At 41.8% G+C, this 22,135-nt stretch overlaps 2 protein-coding genes across 3 annotated transcripts; one reads left to right on the top strand and one right to left on the bottom strand.

The window, feature by feature from the left end:
• The first annotated feature begins 2,199 nt into the window (after positions 1–2,199).
• On the top strand, positions 2,200–5,779 carry mylpfa (myosin light chain, phosphorylatable, fast skeletal muscle a). Its single transcript, XM_040120988.1, has 7 exons — positions 2,200–2,266; positions 3,068–3,163; positions 4,504–4,579; positions 4,674–4,778; positions 4,992–5,070; positions 5,170–5,218; positions 5,678–5,779. The coding sequence occupies exons 1-7, from the start codon at positions 2,264–2,266 to the stop codon at positions 5,777–5,779; spliced, it is 510 nt and encodes a 169-aa protein (XP_039976922.1). The 5' UTR covers positions 2,200–2,263.
• A 2,571-nt stretch (positions 5,780–8,350) lies between these two features.
• LOC120788284 (TBC1 domain family member 10B-like) lies at positions 8,351–19,684 on the bottom strand. Of its 2 annotated transcripts, XM_040123937.1 has the most exons (11): positions 19,472–19,684; positions 19,161–19,287; positions 17,047–18,050; positions 16,104–16,203; positions 15,820–15,927; positions 14,642–14,748; positions 13,894–14,008; positions 11,708–11,773; positions 11,429–11,618; positions 11,070–11,224; positions 9,984–10,913 (listed from the first exon to the last, which is right to left on the bottom strand). In XM_040123937.1, exons 3-11 carry the CDS (start codon positions 18,030–18,032, stop codon positions 9,984–9,986), a joined length of 2,757 nt encoding a protein of 918 aa, XP_039979871.1. In that variant the 5' UTR covers positions 18,033–18,050; positions 19,161–19,287; positions 19,472–19,684. The 2 variants fall into 2 exon arrangements, with proteins under 2 accessions (XP_039979870.1, XP_039979871.1); XM_040123936.1 differs by having other exon boundaries at positions 8,351–10,913; positions 19,161–19,684.
• Between the last annotated feature and the right edge of the window lie 2,451 nt (positions 19,685–22,135).

Here is a 22,135-nt window from a genome sequence, read left to right as displayed (position 1 = left end):
TGACCGTCAGATTGTCAGGGAGGGGAGACCAGTGGAAACACAAACAGTCACGACCAGAGAGCAAAAATAAATTCATCCAATACATGAGATTAGCAAAGTTGTTACTGAAATGAAAACAGATTATCTCTGAGGTAAATTTGGATATAAAACCTGACAAAATAAATGAAGGAAAACATTTTGCTCTCAGGGCCTGGCGTGTTGGCTGACTCTCAAGTTTATTTAGCTATTTTGGTCGCCCTCAGCTGTCCCTTTTATGTTCTCCTGGGAACGTCTGCTGCCATCACCGTGCCAAGTAATCCCCTTATATTTAAAAGGGTGGTGAGGGGGGTAGGGTGTGTATGTCTGTGGGGGGGGGCAGCGCAAGAGGGGGACCCAGGCAAACAGGTGGGGAAAGCGTTCATGACTGAGTCCCGTCACCAGACACACACCTTTGTAGTGATGATAAAGCAGGGCTGAAGCCAGAGGTTAACGGTGCCTTCACTTGCCGGGCGTGTTGTCAGTCATTTAGAGCTGACAACACGGCTCATCCTGGACGAACACACACAAGAAGTCCACATTTCTGTGAACCACTACCGTTACCGTACAGTCACTTACTTGTCAGCTGCCTGAGGAAAAAACATCGCTCTGATTCCCTCTGGTACTATAGTTAGGTACAGTTTTCATCTACATCATATCCGAGGCCCGGTGAGGTAAAACTATGCAACAATTAACAAAAAAACAACAACAGTTAGAGAAAAGTCTTGTGTCACGGGACTTTGCTTTTTCACCTTTCCAACCCCATCGATCATCTCAGGACCCCTCACGTTTATTTTGTGACCCCTTTACAGGGGGCCTGACCCCTTGGCTCGGAACCACTGGACTGGACTACTTAACTGTGCCGCTGAAACTACTTCCACCTTGACCAGCAACAACAGTAAAATGCTGCTCACACATTGATGCATAATAACAATCAAATAACGATATATATTGGTCATACAGGCCATTTTACTGCAGGACAATTACTTCTTTCTTTTAACACTTTAAGTACATTTTGCAGACAATGCATTTGTACTTTTACTTAAGTAGGAATTTGAATGCAGGACTGTTTCATGTAATGAGGTGTTTAGGCATTAGTGTATTTGTACTTTTACTTAAGTAAAGATCTGAGGTTTTTTTTATTCTAGTTGGTGTAGCTTCTTAATGAGCTCTTCTATATTTTTATTTCATATTTATATGATTTTATATTTCGCTTTTATTGCTTTTTCCCACTGGGTTTACTCATAATTTCCTTTACTTATTTTTAGTCAAAAAATAATGACTATAATAGCAACAATGCCATAGACGATAACCTTGAATATGGCAAAAAAAAACAATCATAATGATGATGATGGTAAAGATGTGTAGTAGTACTATTTCAAGCAGTCACAACTAAAATTACATTTTTTTTTACGCTTCATTGCAATTAATTAAATTCATGAATTATGTCCATAAACTCTGATTAGTTTGTAGCCTCTAATTCACCATGAGAGAAAAGTACACGAAAACTTTTCTTCATCCATATTGTCTGTTGTGTGAAGAGATATTTTAATTAATTTGAGGAATGAGCCAGACACTTTCATGCAATACTACATATCCAGTCGTCCTATGGAGCCCCTGTCGTTACAACTTCCCTGGGAAAATCCCTGATTTGAAATCAGCATCTTTACTTTATCACAACTTAAAATAAGAAAGCCGAGCTGTGCACATACAGGGTAAAAGCTGCATCGGTTGCTGAGGGTATAGAACGCTTGTGTCTCAGTCTGTAATATCGCAATGGACATCACAAACCAAAAATAAAGTCAGCGAGTGGCCACTGCGCCTCTCTGCAGGCAGATGGAGGTGGACAGAAGGAGGGTGGAGAGACAGTGTCCAGCGGTCCAACAAGCATCTATGTCCTGAATGTCCTTATTAGTCCACGTGGGACTGTAAACCTGCAGGAAGGTCCCTCAGCTATCAGGTTTACTTAATTCCAAGACTCCTGGGTCTATTTCTGATCTCCTGTAAGGTGATATGCTTTCCAGTCATTCTGTCTCCTTCACTTTTGCCATCAGTTCATCCTTGACCATCCTCTCTCGCCCTCTCTCTCTCTCTCTCTCTTTTTTATACCCATCCAAACTTGAGTCTGTGGCTAAAGTTAGACTGGCCTGCGGAGGGGTATATAAGCCCCCAGGGATATACGTATAACGCGGCTTCACACTGTCTTCTCTTTCTTGATCATCCAAACCTCCGCTCATACCGTCTCAAGATGGTGAGTACCAGGGTTTCCACATCTCTGCACGCTGCCGTTGGAAATATCTGCAGGGGAATCAAACCAACCTTATGGATTAAATCTGCTTTTTGATGCAATTTTTTTTGGTCTAAGCTTGAAATAATCGTAGCAAAAAGATGTGAGCATTTGCCATCACTTTAGCAGATCAAGTGTTTTTTGTGGATTGTCTTTGATTACTTGCAGTTCTTGGTGACGCAGCTGTAAGGATGCTTGGGCACTAACGTGTTGTTAAATTCTAGGTTTACATAATGCACCTCAAACTGCATGCCAAACTCACACACCTGCGTTGCCAAATTAAGGGAAAGGATACAAAAAAGCTCATATTAAAAAAAACGCATGTCGTATTGGTAGTCTGATCGTAAACATGTGGATTGCACCTGAACTTGTGAGATCTCTTAGAGTAGTCGTTCTCAACCTGGGGGTCAGGACCTTTACAAGGGGTCACAAGATAAATCTGAAAGGTCGTCAGATGATTGATGGGACGGGAAATAAGAAAAACATGTTGCACAAAATTTATGCTAATTTCTATTCCAAACTTTCCTCAAATCTTTATTTTTAATTTTAACCTTTCAAGCTTCTAACAATTATTTCAATGAAACAATGACAATAAAAGAAATTTTTTAGGGGGGAATTACTCTTTTTGGTGGATGTGCAAGTAGACACTGCTTAATTTTAAGGGGTCAAAAGGTAAAAAGGTTGGTTACAGCACTCACAAGCATCATGGAGGTTTTTTTTTTTTTTTACCGAAGCCGAGATTTAACCCCTGTGTTTGTCCTCCAGGCACCAAAGAAGGCCAAGAGGAGGCAGGCAGCAGACGGTGGCTCCTCCAACGTGTTCTCCATGTTTGAGCAGAGCCAGATTCAGGAGTACAAGGAGGTGAGGTTTGACACTCCATCCCTAAAGGAAGCTCTTTTTTCTACTGTGTGAGCATCATTCATGGCAGCTTCAGGCTGGATCGGACATCTGTGTTCCTCTGCTTAGCTGATGAAGATTCTTACTTTCTTTCAGATTAATTTCTCAGGGACTGTGACCAGAATTAGAGTTTGGATAAGCAGCTCCCAGATCCCTTTTCGCAGCAGTTGCTATTTTGCATGCCCCCCTCATCTCCCCTGACAATTTAATAAGCAAAGAATGTCATTAGGAGGAGCTCTGAAATTTCTGACACCATCTGAAGCTCTCCACATTTTGTTTACCCCCCCCTCCAGCTGTCACTCAGACATCTCCTTATTCTCTTGCTGAAGGCTTGGAGGCCAGGTGGATCAACTGACATATTAGGATGCAGCAGAGAGAGAGCAAAGGGTCATCATGCTTTTTGCACATTTGATGTTTTTAAAGATTTGCCCTTTTCAGACACCACTAAGTGTTCACCATTTCAAAAATTAGTGTTAAGCGCAGAAACTAAGAGCAAAAAGCAAAAGGACAGCGTGAGGTGTAAAGGGTGTGTGTTGGAGTTCAAGGAGGTCAGGAAGATGGGATTTTATAAGGACGTGCTGTCAAGAGATTGAATAAAGACGGTGTCTGTGTTTACAGTTCGTTGTCAAGGTATGTGTGCTCCGAATAGAGGAAACATTCCTCCTGTGATAAGTGATACAGGCTTCTTGAGTGCCACTTTGGGAATGTACGACATGATGATTAGGATCATCTCAGCGAGTTGCACTGAAGGAAAAATAGCAGCCAAGGGGGGGGGGGGGGTTGTGTGTTTGTATCTGTCAAAGCAAAGGAAGTGTGTGAGCGAGTGGGTGAGGGACAGAGAGAGAATTAAGGCAGAGAGAGAGAGAGGGTGATGAGAGAGGTCGGGGACTGAGTTCAAGTTCAAGTCCAAGAGGTTTATCTTAAGTTTCGTAGACGAAGGTTGTAGAGGGTGAGCAGATCAGGCAGCTGTTCCCTACTGATACTTTCCCAAATTAACATGTAAAAAAAAGACCGGGGGCCACCTTAAGCACCCCCAAAAGCCCCTCCTCCCCCCTCAAGGCCACTTCAATCAGGTCTGACTTTTTGGGCGCAGCCTTTTTCTTACTGAATATCCTCTAACAACATTTGTACAGCACTGTGTCGAAGACACTCGCCAGCTGTCACTTTAGTGGACGAAGTGTTGATGGAAGAGGCCCTAAAAGTGTGAAGAGGTCCCACCCTGTCGGATGCCCTCTCCCCGTCTATCTCAAGTGCTTCCTTCAAGTAGTAAACCCAGTCGGTTTCTCCCTCCCTTTTTATTTTAGGCTTTCACAATCATTGACCAGAACAGAGATGGTATCATCAGCAAAGATGACCTGAGGGACGTGCTGGCCTCACTGGGTGAGTCCCGGTGGAACAGCTCTACACCGTAAGAGCGCGCATGACTAAGTGTTTCATGGTCTCCCCCCTTAACCCGAACCTCTGTGCTGTTCAGGCCAGCTGAATGTGAAGAGTGAGGAGCTGGAGGCCATGATCAAGGAGGCCAGCGGCCCCATCAACTTCACCGTCTTCCTCACCATGTTTGGAGAGAAGCTGAAGGGTGGGCATTGCATTTTTTTTTTTTACCAACACTCACTCCTGAATTGGTACATTTACTAAAACACCGTACTTAGGTGTTTGAGCACAAGTTCCCGCTACATGTCTGAGGGAAGAACTGTACTTTTTAATACACTGCATTTATTTATATTCATTTATAATATACACTGTCAGTTAGTTCAACGGCTAACTCACCTCTTCCTCCTGTCCTCGTCAGGTGCTGACCCCGAGGACGTTATTCTTAGCTCCTTCAAGGTCCTGGACCCCGAGGGTACTGGAACCATCAAGAAGGAATTGTGAGCACTTTTAAATCCTTTTGCCATTCACTACATTACATGTCCATATAGGATGAATTGGATTTTGATGCCTAAAATCTGCCCGTGTGCCTATTCCAGCCTCGAGGAGCTCCTGACCACCCAGTGCGACAGGTTCTCCAAGGATGAGGTAAACCACCGAGCCGCCCGTGTTACAGGAATAATTTATGGTTTTGGCAAAGTGGCCCATTAGTCTTGTTGTCACCCACTACTCCTCAACATGTACTACTATAAAGGGCTTTTATTAGTTTATTTAACAATCTTAGAAATATTAACTTCTGCCCTTGTTCTTTCACATGCACTGTACCTCCCCAACTATGTCCATCCATTGTCCAGGGTATAACAAAAGATTATTAGTTGTCAAAAACTGTCTAAATTTCAAATTGTAAAGTGGGTTTAAAATTATGAATTTTGTTAAGTTTACATAAAGGTATGAACTTTATTAACTTTCTTTTTCAGTGAGGGTATAACTTGTCCATTGGAACAGTCTCTCAAAAACATGATGTATTCTTTTAAAGAATATCAGCAAGATTGTGTACCATTTTACCCCTTGCCATGCTGGATTCCCAACCCTCATTTTCTCCCTCAGATTAAGAACATGTGGGCCGCCTTCCCCCCAGATGTTGCCGGCAACGTAGACTACAAGAACATCTGCTACGTCATCACACACGGAGAGGAGAAGGAGGAGTAAAGAGAGAGCTAGAAGACAAGAAAGACAGCAATCCCTCTGCTATTCTGCCTTCCCTGCCCTTTTCTTTCCTCCTCTTCCTCCCAGCTCACCCTCAGTGTTAACCCACGTGCTCAGCCCCTCACATTCAAACCAAAGACTTGTCACAATGACACGAGTCGGCTGATGCCCATGGGATGTCTATGTTTGCTTATGGGGAATAGGGATGATTTTCAATAAAATTATCCTGTTACATTGTTTCCATCCACAAGCTTTTCTCAAGCACCTTCTCTCTCCTTGCAAGCACCTTCTGTCTTCTCACCTCTACATCTCCGTCCGCCCTGTCACTTCAGCCTCTGAGGTGTTTGTGTGAATGAAATGTCTCCCTCTGCTTCCCTCGGTATCTGAGAGGAAGACAGGTTTACTATTGGGTACTATCGTAAACAAAATGCAAGGACTTCATTCCCAATTTTGAAGATGTCCTCTTATGTAGATCAGGTGAGAGGGTGGGGAGCGCTGGCAGTTTAGAGAAGAAAAAGTTGCCTCCTTAAAGTGACGACAACTTTTTTCCTTGAAAAGTTTGTAAAAATGACTGAAGGAGAAGAGAGAAAGGGCCGAAAGAAAACATTCAAGTCTTCGAATTCTTTCTCTCCGCTCCTTCCTGCAACCATTAAATCACCTTTTTGCCATAAGCTGCCTCGACTTCAGTGACTGGACTCTTCCTCACCTTTCCTCTGTAACGAATAAAAGGGACAAACTGTGAATAAAATCTCTTTCCTTTTGTACAATAGTGTCTCTGTTCAGTGGCTCTGTGGCTCTGTGGGACAGGGTTTGAGAGAGCAAACAAGTCAAAAGCACAGCAAAATCCCTCATGAACACACATCTAGTGACATCTAGTGGAGCTGGTACGGATAGGAGTCTGAAAGGTAAATCTACCCCCCTACAGATCAGCACTCGTATGTATCGCTGCATTAATAGTAATTAAATGACAAAACCACCTCGATTACAGCAGTGGCAGCTGACTTCCCTTGGTTAAAAATAAATGCTGGCTATTTAAACCTGGCCCAAAATCCATAACGTGTCCAAGAATATAATCAGCAGTCTTGTGATCAACCATCTCATAAATAGACACACATGATATCAAGGCTGAAATTCCTCATCACTACCGTTATTAATTCATCAGGATAGTCATTAGCAAACAGAACATCCTCCACATGAAGAAAGACAAAAACAGCATGATGATTTAATATATTATAGTTTATTACTCATCACAAATGTCATTATCATCATCAATTAAATACATCAGTTGTAGATCTGAAGGAATGAATTCAATTAGCTATGATTTTATTTCACTTTCGCCAGAGAGAGTGACATGTAAACTTAAAAACACAACATAACTGCATGGGGGGAAAACAGCTGAAAAGCTTCTTTCAATATTTGCATCAGTAGGGTCATTCCCAATCAAATGTAATCAAGGATGATGATTTCAGGATCAATGCAGAAATGCACAAAGGACCTGACAGAAACGGATTTCTTGATTCATTTTCAATATTGCAGAGCTAAGTGCTGATTCCACAGCAGGAAATCACAAGCGAGCAAGAGATTATAATTTGAGCCACATGACATCTCAAGTCGTCTGAACAAAGAGAAATGTTATCATCAAGACAAGAGCTGCGAGGACATATTGCTCATTAAATATTGGAGTCCACGGGCCTGAAAGTGTGCTCAGAAGAAAACACCTGCTGAGGCACAGAATTCATTTTTCCATGGCACCCATCTGATCATCACAATCAGAGGTGAAATCAGTGCTGCTATCACCACACACTATCAACAGTCATGATGGAGGAAGGTTTGCATAGATGTGTTCAGGTTACCCTCACTAACACTACACTAATCTGTGCCTATAAATGCACTGGCGTCAAAATCGAGAAGGGAGTAAGTGTGTGTGATGTTTATATATATTGAAATGACAGCCGTGTAAAAACCTGAAAGAAGTGAAAAACAGTGAATATGGAGGACGTGTTGGCTACAATTACACAAAAGTCCCTCTAATCCTTCAACTACAAAAACAGCACAGTTAAAGAGCATCAATGTTTTTTGCCATCAAATGGTTTTACACTAACTACCTGGCACTATTCGTCATATACTGATGGGGTTCAGTGTCGTTTAATGTATGCATAAATGTTACAGTACAGGACACTGTGTGTGAATAGGTTAGGGAGTTAGTCCATAAGTCATTATGAATGTTATAACAAACCTTGGTGAGACAAACATACTTAAGATCTCGAATTAAAGAACTATTCAAAGCTCAAAAATCACCTCTTAGTATATTATACAGTACGATTAAGACCTTCAACTCCCAAATGTTCTGTCTGTATCACTAGTTTCACTGTTTGTTCTGTCGGAGGCCCATTTTTCCACTCAAGTCTGTTTAATACTGCACTTCAGTAAACCGGAGACCTGTGAACCTCAGTTGACCAAACCAACAATGACAGTAAACTTAAACAATCGCAAAGACATGCATCGAGTTTGTTTTGTAGACGCAGACAACTAAATGTGCAAAAAAAAAAAAAAAAAAAAGGGCTTAAAATGATCCCCCTGCAACTACACTGTGTAGTCAGCCATCGTTCCAGTCAGCCAGGTGTCTCTTACTCACATAGAAAAATATCCTAAATAATAATAATAATAATAATAACAATAATTCATAATATACTATATTTGATTAAATTAACCACTTTATACATAAATACATCAGAGCCCGAAGGTCAAATATCAGAGGTTAATGCTACATTGGCACACCTGGCACCTCCAGTCAAGTGGCTTCCTATAGGTCCTCCAGGCACAGATTTCAAACTGTGAAACCGGCCTGTTGAGACTCTCATGTTCCACATCACTGCGCTAATGGAGTGGGCGACCTCAGTGGTGCTTTGTGACAAAATCACAAGTGCAAAAATCATCCTTCATTCTCTTAGGATACTTAAAATCACATTCTAATGGGTTAATGAACTTAAGTTCTTACCCATACTGAAATTTGGCTGAATAAATGCATATGTTTTGTTGTTGATAGCAGAATAATACAAATTTTAGAGATCGACATTTTGGTCTGCAGGACTTGTTGATGGTCACTGCTGCGCATTGCATGTTTTTAGACTACCAGTTTATTGATAATGTTGCACCTGCTTTTTGCAAAAATCAACCTCGGACACAAGAAATTGAAACTGGGGCCTGAAATAAAAACAATAAAATCTCCCCGTGTATTTTGTCAGAGACAAAAAACACACATAAATGAAATGTTAAAAATAGCTACGACTACACGGTGTCTGGGTTTTCATGTTCTCCCTCTTTTCATGTGTGTCACCAGTCAGATTTATTCCAGTGACATGAGAAAGTAAAGGTTTGGGAAGAACCACAGAAAGAATTCAATGATGGTTTGACTTGAGAGAAAAAAAAAGAAAAAAAAAACGGCAGAGGGAGACTGAAAACAGGGAGGCCACACATAGAACATTAACACAATTGACTATACTACTAAGGCACACACTCACTCACAACATTTAACATGACAATAAATACATCCTCAACAACGTTACTAGCATATCTGTCTTCAGTGCCTGCATTTGAAGCGACTTCCAAGGGTTTTCTTTTTTTTTTCCCAGTCAACCAGATCCATCCACAGATGTCTGTCCACAGTGGAGAACTGATGGGTGTGTGGAGTGCTAACAACATCCAAAGTACTGTAGGTAGACTTTTTTATTTACATACTCTATGGCACCATTACTATTTCTGCCAACGCTCGGTTCAAAAATCCCTTGAGTCGATGTTTATCTAACCACTGCCATCAATCTGATTAAAATAATAAAAATGAGAAAAAAAAAAAAAAGAATTAAAAAAAAAACTAAAAGAGATAATGACTGTGATCTTTTGAAATATTATTCAGATTCACAGGCCATGCTCCAGTTGAAAAAGGAAATTTGTCCTATCTTAATAAAACTCAGTCAAAAAGAAAGCATCGAACGAGGGGCAAAGAGCTCCCCGAGGTGCTATTAAAACTATGATCCAGTTTTCTCCACCATAGTCCTGGGACTACATTAAGTCTTCGAAATGATGCATCATACAGGAAGCCATCCCATTTTTTTTATATTAATCACTCTTTCTGGGTGTCTTTTGTTCCCCTGACCTCTTTTTTTCTTCAGCATCCCTTTTCATTATCCTGGAATGATGGGGTGGAAAACTAGGCCGAATCTCTCGCTGCTGCAGCTCCATTTTTGTCTTCAGCCTCTCCTCCCCCTTTGTCCTTTTTCTTCCCCCCTTTCTTCTTCTCTTTTTCTAGCCTCTCTTTCTCCCTCTTGAGCCTCTCTTTTTCAGCCTTTTCCTTTTCCTTCTTTTCCTTCAATTTTTTCTTCTCATCTTCCTTTTCCTTCTTTTTGTCTTCTTTGCTTTTCTTCTTCTTCTTTCCTTCTTCCGATTCAGTTGTGGCATCAGTCGCTGGCACCGCTTCTTTATTTGAATCTGGACATGGGGGCAGAGTGGCATTGTTTGCAGTAGGAGAAGGGATAGTAGGAGTAATTTGCTCAGATACGATCTTAGGCGAGGGGGATAGAGTGGTGGGTGGCGATGGCGTGCTTTTTTCTAGGGCGGAAGCTGCAGGTGGGCCCTGTGCGGAGTTGCCTTCTGAGGGCTGAGCAGGCCCACGTGATGAGCCAGCTGCACTCCCGAGTAAGGGGCTCTGAACTTGAGGTGCTGGTCCCCTCTGACCTGCCCCTGGGGGAATGGGGGGTTTATGGCTGGGGCCTCGGCTCGGGCTTGATGTTAATGCAGGTGGCGAATGAGGCGGCAGGCCCTCTATTCCTGATGGCCCTGAGAAGGAGCCCTTCTTGGTTTGGGAGTGGAAAGGAACTTTAGACTTGCGGAAGCCAGGGAGCGAGAGGAGGCTCGAAGAGGCCCTGAGAGGTCCTGGTGGAGGGACTGGGCTTCCCAGGAAAGAGAAGCTGCCACCGGAGCTGATGGAGGCAGCGCGTCGTTTGTACTCATAGATGGCTCTGGTACCATGGAGCCGGCGTCCCGGCTGGTGTGTAAGCTCCCCTCTGGACTCCCTCCACTTCCTCACCTGGATGCTGCACTCCCTCTCAATGAGCGCCTCTGTCACTGGGAGCGTAATAATCTGGAAAAACAACACATGAAACAAGGATGAGACAGAAAGAGGAAGTAGAGATTACTAGACCGTGCACTACGGGACAAAGTGACTCATAACTCGTGTCTCTGAGTAAAAACAGAAGCAGATTTTACTTGTATACAGGTCTGAGAAAGAAAGACCCACCTCCTGTACCATTATGTCCTCTCTGATAGACTCGGGTGGAATGTTTCTCAGGCGCTCCATGGTTTCATACATGCCCTGTAGTTCTCGAAGTTTATCCACAGAACCAAGCATTTGTTTCAGTAGTACCAGGCCCACACGAAACACTATTTTCACTCCTACAACCAGACTTAAGTTAGATTTCAGTCAAACTACAACAGAGCAAAAACAAATACTCAATATTTTATACACAACAATTCTCAATTTTACACACTTAAAACTGCCAAAAATGTATATACTCAAGCATTTATAATGTTTTGAGATAGAAAAAATTTACAAAAGAGAGACTGAGAGATGGCTATGTGTGTGGATGTGAAGGATACCTTCACAGAAGAACATATCCCATACACGCAGTACACAGGACCATGGTAAGGTGCGTGAGAAGATACACATGAACCATTCAGTCATGTAGAGAATTGGGTCAATCTTGAACTTCTTAAGATGACGGTATGCCATTGGACATGTGCGCCGTAACAGGGAGAAGAAGATCTCGCCATCCAGCTGGATCGCTTCCTAAAAGAAAGGAATAAGAAGTCAATAAAGCTGAGAAAACTGACATGAGGTTCTGACAAAGACACACAGGAGTCTGTTCATTCGCTCACCAGTCCAGCACTGTAGTAGCCAGGAAGGTACTTCTCGCATATCTGGACGAGGCACCAAAAAGCTTGCTGTGAAACAGAAGCAGAAGCAAACAGTTTGTAAAAGTTACCAGAAAGTAGTGGGTTGAATCACAACTCCATTATCAATTTCTGCTTTTATTTCCTCATTCTTTTTGAGGCTCTTTTCGATGCCTAAAACTGGTACAGAATCCAGCACCCAGACTCCTATACAAACGTAGAAAAACTCAACATAACACGCGTGTATTGGCATCTTCGCACTGGCTCCCAGTTGGGTGCAGAATTCCTTGCAAAAATCTCCTGTTCGTGTTTAGAGCCATGTATGGCCTCGCCCCGACCTGTATTATGGAATTTCTATCCCTATACAGTACAGTTAGGCCCCTCAGAACCACAGATCAAGGACTGTTAACCATCCTACGATCTTGTCACAAACTCTATGGCGACGGAGCCTTTCTCAGTAGCTGCTCCAAGACTCTGGGATAATCTCCCTGTAAAAATAAGAACAGCAGAATCTGGGGACTCTTTTAAAAGTTATCATAACACCTACTTTTACTCCCTTGCCTACCCCAGCAATGATCCTCGACATGAGTTGCATTCTGTATGTAATATTGTATGTAAGTATAAATGTGCATATGTGCGCGTATGTGTGTTGTGCGTATATGTGTGTAGGTAGGCACTATGTATTTTTTTTATGTATTTAAGTACTCTGCCTCGTAAAAATCTTTTGTACAATCATGCTTCCTGAAAAGCATTTTGGCACAAACCTGGTTTGTTTTTTATAGCGCTCTATAAATAAATATGACCTTGACCTTTTAAAAAAAAAGAACAATATTCACATTATTCATTAACTAAATCTTCTCATTCTTCCTTCTTCCTGTGTTTGTTGTGAGCAACTGATGGCAAGGATGTGTTTTGATGTAGTCATCGTTCTACTTAGCATGCAGTCTATTGGGAGCCGAAGCACCGAACATTAAGATGAACAATGTCGTGTATGAAACACCAATAGATGTGGCCCCCAAATAATTTCATGATCTTGATTTAAAAAAAAAAGAAGAAGCTGATTGTCTTCAAACTACAGAAAACAGTTTGACAAGCTATGTTCCTGTGATCATAAAATTGATATTTTGTGAAAATAAAAAGAGACTTCTCGAGCTCAAGACATAGCCACTTCATGACCACAATTAACTCATATGAAAAATAATTCAATACACAGCTTCCCTGTCCTTCTGTTACACAGAAAACTGATTCAAGTGAAACTTTCACAAAGCTTTCAGTAGATAAAAAAAAGGCTTAGTTTGCTGCTACCAGACATAAACTACAGCAAACTGTCTTAGTGTCATTAAAAATAACATACTACTACTTGAGTATCACTATATCACAAAAACACGCACATTGACACCTAATGGCATACACCCATTCATATGTGGGACTGAATGAACTTTAAAACTGTAAAAATACAGATAAGGCAGGTCTGTGCGTTCAACCTTGGCCCCCCACTGTTATCAAGCAATGCGACTTTAACAATCTGGTCAAGGAAGTGTCAGCGGTGTCACCGGGCTGCTGTCTTCTATCTGCAACTATTTTTAATTTAGTAAGTAACCTAAATTGAAATAAGAACCGAATAAAGTTAAGTTTCAGTTTTGTTTCGCTTTCTCACACGCACCCACTCTCTTTTTCATGTACACTCTGCCTGGATGAATGTGTCGGCTGGGGGGGGGGTAAACATAAAACATACACGATTGCGTATAAACATAAACAATCATGTGTAAGCATAAACAAACTGCAGCTTGTACTGTGCAACTCAGAGATGTTAACTCATCATCCTGTGTACCAACTGGTCTGGTATCAATTTGGAAATTCTTTTGTCTCATATTAAATCATACATGAGTGTTTGACCTATTTTACAGTCTTGTGTGGTGTTTGCTCGGGTCTAGGTCTTTTTGGGTCAAGTAAAAAGTAAACTGTAAAATATTTAATATTTTTTCTCTTTATTCTAGAGCCCATTGGTTGTAATAGAATTTCAACAAAACTCAATATTGGGCCAAGTATTTATGAAGCTTTGTAAGGTAATCAGTCTGTTCAGCAATCACAACATTAGTGATAGTGATAAAACCCTTTTCATTTCCCATAGAACTAGTGTGAATCTGTCCCCCATCGGCTCAGCCACTCACCTCAGCAGGCATATGCATGAGCAGCACTGCAGCCACTGGAGCCTGGGCCTGGCAGTATCCCTCATCAGGCCGGTAGACGGTGTATGCCTTCAGGATCCGGTACAGATCCTGTTGTCTGCAGGAGCAAAAACCAAAATTATCCAGTGGCCAAATCTACTAAAATACTTAAACAGTTCATGCCCCTCTCTCTGACTCATGAAGGGAACGATGGAAATCAAACTACCAGGAATCTGAGTGAAAAAAAAGAGGAAAAGTCCATGGTCTACTGCAACCAAATGCCACCAAAAATACTTAAAAATGAAAAAATGTTGACACTCAATCACTCAGTTTCTTAAAAGAAAATATATGATCATATTTCTGTATGTATTGTGATTTCATATTTTTCATTAATTTCCTCATTTTCAATATCCTCTACTGGTATCATTTTGTGTCTGATATTGTTGGTTTCTGAATTATACTGGTTGTGTTATTCTTACTCTATTCAAATTTACACCATGGTTGTAACCTTTAATCTGTCACTCCAACTACCCAATTTCCCTATGGGAATCATGTATACTTACCGCCAGATATAGTCATATTGGTACAGTTGCCAAGCTATTACTAATCAGCTTACGACATTGACATGATAAAGATCATGTTCATGATCAATATATTGACTTTTAATCAGTGTGCAGGTTTTACTTTTGTGAATCATGGGTATTTAATCTTATGTAAAATAGGGTGTTTTTTGTTGTTGTTTTTTTTTTACCCATGGCCACCACGAGCCGCAAACATTTCATGGAAGGGGAACTGTCTGTGGAGATCCTTCTCAATAATGTCCAGCCATTTTGCCTCTCCCTGCTCTCTCTCCAGTTCCTGCAGTGAAAAAATGAGATACAGGTTTTAGATAAATTCTCAGTACCTCATGGAATCAGTTTCTAAATTAGCCATTAAAGTGGATAAGATTGCAAACTTCTTTATGAAACCACATTTGAGAGACTATACAAGTAATTAAAAATAAAAACGTAGAACAAAAATTCTTCTTCAGGCAACATAAACAATACTAAGCTGACTGCTTGGACCCAGACCCAGCTAAGGCCAGACCCGCCTCCAGTGTGGACATGGGGGCAGACCTCTGACAGGCAGGATTACAGGTCCAAATAAGAGGCTTACAGCTCATTATGTCTGCGCCTGCGCCCCTTTAGCACCCCTGGAGCTGAAATTGCCCTACTCAGCCACAACTTCCCTTTACAATGGTCCACATTTTGAGCCAGTTCAAAATCAAAATACTGTAACTTCTTCACAGTCCTTAAATGTTCTAAAACCAGCTAGTACAGATTTTATATGGAGAGACAAAACTTCAAGAATTAAGAGAGCAGGTTTGAAGAATAAAAGATCAAACTAGATTAGTACGAGAACCTAAAAAGAAAAGATATCTCTGCTTTTCATTGTTTAGGTGACATTAGTTTTGTTACAATGTGGTAATAGTTGTAGATGTGGCTAAAGTTTTGTGTAAAATGATATCTTCCCCCTGAAGATCTTCGTGGCTGCAAGTAAGAAGAATGTTACCAAATACTGGCTTCTGAGAGACCCTCCTACTATGGCCCTTCTCATTCCTATTTATGCTCCATATAAAGGTGACATACTCCCACTGTCTACAGAAAGACATGGATGAAAGATATTGGGTGAAATGGGATTATTAAGGAAACAGGCAGTTATTAGGCTCTTTTTGTTTTGAACATTCTTCCGTGTTTCTCGTACTAGGGTGCAACTGTGCCTGAATCCACGTGTCATGAGCTCTACCTGCTTAATTCTCTGTTTGAATTGATGACCGCAACCTCTACCTTTTATCTTTCCTTATACACTTCAGCCTCTCCGTTTAATTTAAAAATGTTGTTAAAAAAATTTAAAGTAAAAAAAGAACAGACAATGTGTACACAGTGATACCTCAAATTTCCCTCTGTTGGCTTCAAGGAGCTCTTGGCTATTGGACAGCAGCTGCCAGGCTTTGGCTCTGAGAGAAGATGGAATGCCCTTCCTGCAGCGCAACTTCACCTATAACGCACAAACAGATACATAGTGTATTAGCTACAGCATAATGTCAAGTATAAAAGTAAATAAGTACAATCCAAGTACATCTAAGACACATTGAAACACTGCAATTCACTTGCAGTTCTACTTTTTAATATTAAATCCTACAGCACAAACATCTGGAAGGCTGCCATGCATACCTTCTGGAAGCGATGTTTGATCCACTTATCCCAGTTGTTGAACATATCAATCCATTTAATCTCCCTCTGTCTGGCAACTTCAACTCGAACTTCCTTATCACTGTAATGGTGAGTAATATAAAATGACACAATCATTGACAGAAATGGGAGGTAGTCTTTTTCTTTTCATATTCCTAAATATTGCACTCTGATGTGTTTATAAAATCTAATGACACATATGGATTACTGCACTCTCTCTCTTACATTCATTTGCACAACATAACGCTGAATTGCTCAGATATAGAACATCCTTAACATTGACCAGAATGCGCTGCCACTACTGATGAATAATTAAAATTTTATTGATTAACCAGCAGTGGAAGAGCAATGAGCTTGTTGGAAAAGTAGAAGCAACTCTGACAAAAAAAGAGAGGTAGGGAGTAAATGGGTGTGAGGGGTGATACCACAGAGACAGACAGTCAGTACATATTGAGTCACAAAAACGCTCTCAGCATTATCTGAGTCAGACCAAGGGGAGATAAAGGACACACAGATATGTTTAGAGCAGCAGAGGAGGAGAGGAAGACAGGAAACACATGGTGAGACCAAAAAGAGATGAAGATATCTTTGGGGCAGATGGATGACAGAGTGAATAAGATGTTTGGGCAAGGCAAAGTGGCCGATTAAAAGGAAGATAGTCAGACAGCATTTACATTCATTTGTGTAAACCAATTCTTTGGCCATAATATAATGTTGTGTTATACTGTAAATGGTGAATTGTCTTCATAGAACCATAGGGATGCCTTTTTTTCCCTCCTTCATACAACCATATTGGAAATGCATCTCTAATTTCAGAATATCTCAGACCTACCTGTTAAACATAATGAAATTAAACCGCAGACACGATAAATATTCTACACATTGGAAAGCGGGGTGAGTTATTAGTTAATGTCCTAGTACTTACCTGCCTTCACTGTACTGACTCCCACCTAGGAAGCCATATTTATCAGTGCGTCTGACAGTCATGCCATTGATCTCTGAGTCTGAGCCCACAGAGCTCCCATCCTCCCCCAGCCCAGACAGAGACTCCAGCGTCCCAGACATAAGGCTGGCTGACTCCAGGTAACTGAGGGTATCAGGGGCCGGACGGGGGTTGGGGTTGTGCAGCGGGAGGGCACAGGATGGTTCGTGGATCAGTGGGACAGTAGGGCTGGGGTGTTCGACTCTGGTCGGGGTACTGGGCAGTTCTGCTTTCCCTGCTTCGTTTGGAGCATCACGCTTTGGGGACAGAGGAGGCGGCTGACTTTGAGGACTTTGTGCCTGTTGAAGTGGCTGAGGTTTCTCCTCTTCAGCTGTTGCCAATGCTGCTGCATCAACGGATGCTGGAGGAGCAGGTGTGGGATTGGAACCCACAGTGGTTTGTAGTTGGCCTGGAGTAAATTGGCCACCATCCATGATAGGATTTGGATTGTGGGTGACATGCACATTAGGATAAAGATTAGGACCAGGACTGAGATCAGGGGAGGGGGATGCCTTTTGCACATCACTCTGAGCTGATGGCTCAGTTGACAGTGCTGGAATAATTGTTTTAGAATTCAGGAACTCGGGAGCAACTGGGTCAATGGACATTGTCTCCTGCTTAATGACATCTTTCCCTGTCGATTCCTCTCTCTGTGGAGCAGCCTCATGTAATAATGATGGGAGGGGGGTCTCAGCAGTGAGCTTGGGAGGACTCAAGGATGGGTCGGGAGTCAAGGGTGAACCCCCTGACTGTCCTGCAGGAGTGTGTCCAGTCAAAGGTTTGTTATTGTAGAGGGCAGACTTGGGTAAAGACTGTGGAGGAGGGCTGTTGGGAGCAGGGAGTACTGATGAGGACGGAGGGATGGAGGGAGCTGAATGCGGATCACCCAGTGCAGGTGGTGATGTGGATAAGGTGGAGAGTTCGGCCATGGTTCCACTCTGATCTCTCTACAAATAGAGTGAAAAAAGGTGGAGGTGAGTTTTCTTTGGCCAAAGGGCAGCTATCCATTCAGTCTTAACTGTAGTAATAAATGAAACCTGCAGCTCTCTTCAACATATTTAAAGTGGATAGAAGAACAAATAATCCCAACAACAAGTCATGACCCTGGAAATTTTGAAGGTCAGCACTTGACACATAAGCTTATTGACGTGTCTATGAAAAACAGAATTCTAGCCATTTTCTATGCAGCATAAGCATAGAGTTCCTCTTCTTCAAATTGAATCAGAGAATTGGATTGGAGAAGCAGCTAAAGGAGTGACCTGTATTTTTTTTCTCCTGGAAATTTTGGGATACAGTGTGCAGACACACACAGTCCCAAATTCAGTTTTTATAATCTCCAAACCCTTGTAGACTTTTTTTTATTTGTAAAGTCAAATGTGGCACTTTGATATCTTGATTCAGCAAATAACAATAAAACTAGTGAAAACAATAAATTTGTCAAGCCATATTTTCTCTTTTGCTACACACAGAAGCCTATATCACACAATAAAATGTCTTTACGGTGGTAAAAATGGAATTGAGCAACTTTACTTTAGAAAAGCACGCGAAAGCACAACTAATCTCAGCAAACATCACGCTAAAAAAAACAAAACGCTTACAACACCAACTATAATGTTCCTCTTAACCAAAATGATTCTTTCAAGTTGGTCTTGCCAGGGTGACAGAAAAACTGTTGACAGAGCTGCATTACCAGTTTCTTCTACATATTCGCCAGTGCACTGGCATTTACCGTCATCAACAAAGCGCCCCGGAAAACCATGGTGATCCAGGATTTTTGCTGATGTAGCAGGTTAACGTCTGTAGTGGTGCTTTCGGACAGTTATCGGTTACATGCTAGCGCTAATAACAACGGCCAGTTTGTTGTCACAGCCTCTCTAGAGGCCTCACTCGAGACGACTCGACTTCCCTATTCAGCAAACAGGAGAAATGGTTTACTAATAGCTAATAGTCAACACCCTCCCTGCCTGCTCGTCAGGCCCCGGCCGAGCAGAGTCCACGGCCTTGTCCACTCTTCTGCCCCGGTCAACTACAACTTCGACTCCGCTTTCTCAACTCACCCACGACCGGCGTGTCACAGTGATCCGTCCGCCTGGATAGCCAGGGGGTTCCTCTCCGCACGTCCCCCCGCCACAGCTCCGGTTCCACAACCTCCTCCGTGAAATGAAAACACGAAGGGAGCGAGACCTGGGAAGGAACCGCTAAACGGGGTGAGGACCTGGAAGAGCAAAATTCGTACAATCGGCAAGCTAGCTAGCTAAGTTACCAGCTAGCTAAATTAGCTTATTTTAGCCTAATGTAACTATTAGCATTAGCGCTGATAGTGGGCTGTTTATGGTAGCCTTGCCAGCTAGCCGAATGTCTCCTTTACCTCGGTTAGACATGCAGACTGGCTGCAACCACCAAATTCAAGTAATCTCCTAAGTAACCGTTTTCATTCTGTAACAAAAAGGACTCCTTTTGTTTAATTTATCCCAGCACAGCGGTAGAGCTACATCCAACACCAACCGCCTGCATTTCCTACTGACAGCTACGTGCGTGTTCTCGTCGATGTCGTCGGGCACACGCACGCATCCGCACAGGAGCCTCCCTTCCACGGCAGGAAAGTGTGGTGCTGTACTCTCAGCTAAATAGATGCCGCTTCTCGACATTAAATCATCCCTTAAATTCCGATTTAATTTGGCCACAGTCACACACATTCATTACTGTGCCTCTAGTCGTTGAAATATTAAGATGTAAAGCAACCTTGACGTACTTTTTTTTTTTTTTTTTTTTTTTTTACTGAGAAGTTACAAAGAAGTTACTTCAAAACAAGAGCTTTCCCCAGTTAAAACAATGACTGGGTGTAGAATCATCACAATTCGTGATAAAAACGCTTATGAGTTATAAAGTTTTTATTTCACTTTAATGGTGTGTTTTTGATGCACCAACAGTAGATGGCGCAATTCCCTTTAATTACAAGCGTTTTATATACCTTTCTGATCGAAGGACGTGGTGATCCACCAAAACACATGATAAACAAACACACTGGGAAGAAGAAGTATGTGAACCGCATGGAATTACCTCTTTTTCTGTCTAAATGTTCATGGAATGTGATCTGATCTAAATCTAAGTCACAAGCATTGACAAATCAATGTGCTTCAGCTAATAAAACAAACAATTATAATCTTTAGTGTCTTTACTGAACACACCCATTAAACGTTCCGAGTGCTGGTGGAAAAAGTAAGTGAACCCTTGAATTTAAAAGCTGGTCGAACCTCCTTTGGCAGCAATAACCTCAAAGGAGCGCTTCCGGTAGTTGTGGATCAGACCTGCACAATGTTCAGGAGGAATTTTGGAGCATTCTTCCTCACAGAACTGCTTCAGATCAGCCATATTCTCAGGCTGTCTGGTGTGAACGCCTCTCTGAGCTCATTCCACAGCATCTCTACTGGTTTAAGGTCTGGGCTCTGTCTGGGCCACTCCAAAAGGTGGATTTTATTTTAAGCATGAAGTCATTAGGTAGTAGATGTACTTCCATGTTTAGGGTCATTGTTCTGCTGCATCACCCAACTTCGACTGAGCTTCAGGTGGCGGACAGCCCCCCCTGACATTCTCCTGTAAGACACCGTGATAAACCTGGGAATTCATTTTCCCCTCGATGATAATGAGCTGTCCAGCGTGTTCTTCCCAAACAATTCAACCTTCACTTCATCAGTCCACAAACCATTTTCCCAGTAGTGTCGTGCAGTGTCAAGGTGCTCTTTGGCAAACTTCAGGCACACTGTGATGTTTTGTTTTGTTTTGTTTTTTTCTGGACAGCAGCGGAGTCTAATAAACAGAGATGTTAACTAACTCCAGTGATTCCTTTAAGCCTTTAGCTGGTTCTCTGGGCTAATTTTTTTTTTTTTTTTAAATCTCAAGGAGCAGTCTGTGTTGTGCCTGTGGAGTTACCTTAACTGGGCACCCACTTCTTTGGAGAGTAGTCAAAGAACTAAATCATCTCCATTAATAGACAGTTTGTCTGACTGAGGACTGATGAATATCTAAACTATTTGAAATTAGTTTGTTGTGCTCTCCAGCTTGATGCAAATCAACAATTCTTGATTGTAAGTCTTCTGTACCCTCTTTTGTAAGGCGTGGTTCACATCACTAGATGCTGCCTATGAACAGCAAACTCAAAATGTTTGAGCGCTTGCTATGAGTCAAAGTAGCTCTAAACCACACCTATAATGTGATTTCATTGACTGGAGTCCAGTTTTACTAACTCCTGACTCCATTGATGTTATCAGCTGAGGAGTTCATAGTTTCTCCAACCTACACACACTGTGAATGTTTGAATGAATTCAGTATGGATAAGAACTATACAATGATTTGTGTGTTATTCGTTAGAATAGATTGTGTTTGTTCACAATTGTAACTTGGATGAAGATCTGACCATATTTTAAGACAACTTAATACTATACATAAATGCTGGTAATTCCAAAGGGTTCCCTTCACAAGGTTTCCCTTCTTGTTGCCACCGTGCACCCACACAAAAAATACACACACACACACACACAGCCAGTTTCAGATCATTTTGTTTTGTTTGGGGAGGTTGAGGGGTTTGGTTTGTAGAGGGTGTGTCATTTCTCTGCTTTCCTTTTCATACTTGCAGGCATGTAAATGTTATGAGGATTGCCATGGTAAACCACAGAAAGGGGGGGGACACCCTGCCATGTTGGAAAAAACGTTAAATTATTCTTCAAGGGAATCCCCATATACTCATGTAAATGCTATCCAATTGGTTCTGGTGTCTAATGACAAGTTTCCACAAGAGTACAGAGAGGGACGCAACCCTTTTTTGCACTTTGGGTAAACAAAGCTCATCGTCTCCATGGAAATCCAATCCAATCCAGTCACCATGTGGAAACAGTGAGGATACATGCACATCATCCAAAATGTGATTTAAGATCATGAGTCATGTCTCTAGGCTATACAGACTTTCATTATGGCATACACTGCACATTAGTAAATGAAATCACTTATGGAAAGAAAAACAGGAACAGCATCTCCC

Source organism: Xiphias gladius, chromosome 3, assembly GCF_016859285.1.
Source record: "Xiphias gladius isolate SHS-SW01 ecotype Sanya breed wild chromosome 3, ASM1685928v1, whole genome shotgun sequence".
In the NCBI taxonomy this organism is placed as follows: Eukaryota; Metazoa; Chordata; class Actinopteri; order Istiophoriformes; family Xiphiidae; genus Xiphias; species Xiphias gladius.
Note: the sequence above shows the minus strand (reverse complement) of the source record. Positions and strands in the feature narration are given on the sequence as shown.

Excerpts from the sequence above, each read along its gene's own strand:
- mylpfa (XM_040120988.1), top strand. Across the intron at positions 5,071-5,169 it reads GGAACCATCAAGAAGGAATT|CCTCGAGGAGCTCCTGACCA; the intron begins GTGAGCACTTTT and ends TGCCTATTCCAG. Across the intron at positions 5,219-5,677 it reads ACAGGTTCTCCAAGGATGAG|ATTAAGAACATGTGGGCCGC; the intron begins GTAAACCACCGA and ends TTTCTCCCTCAG.
- LOC120788284 (XM_040123936.1), bottom strand. The coding sequence starts at position 18,032 with ATGGCCGAACTCTCCACCTTATCCACATCACCACCTGCACTGGGTGAT. Across the intron at positions 15,928-16,103 it reads TCAAACATCGCTTCCAGAAG|GTGAAGTTGCGCTGCAGGAA; the intron begins GTATGCATGGCA and ends TGTGCGTTATAG. Across the intron at positions 10,914-11,069 it reads AGGACATAATGGTACAGGAG|ATTATTACGCTCCCAGTGAC; the intron begins GTGGGTCTTTCT and ends TTGTTTTTCCAG.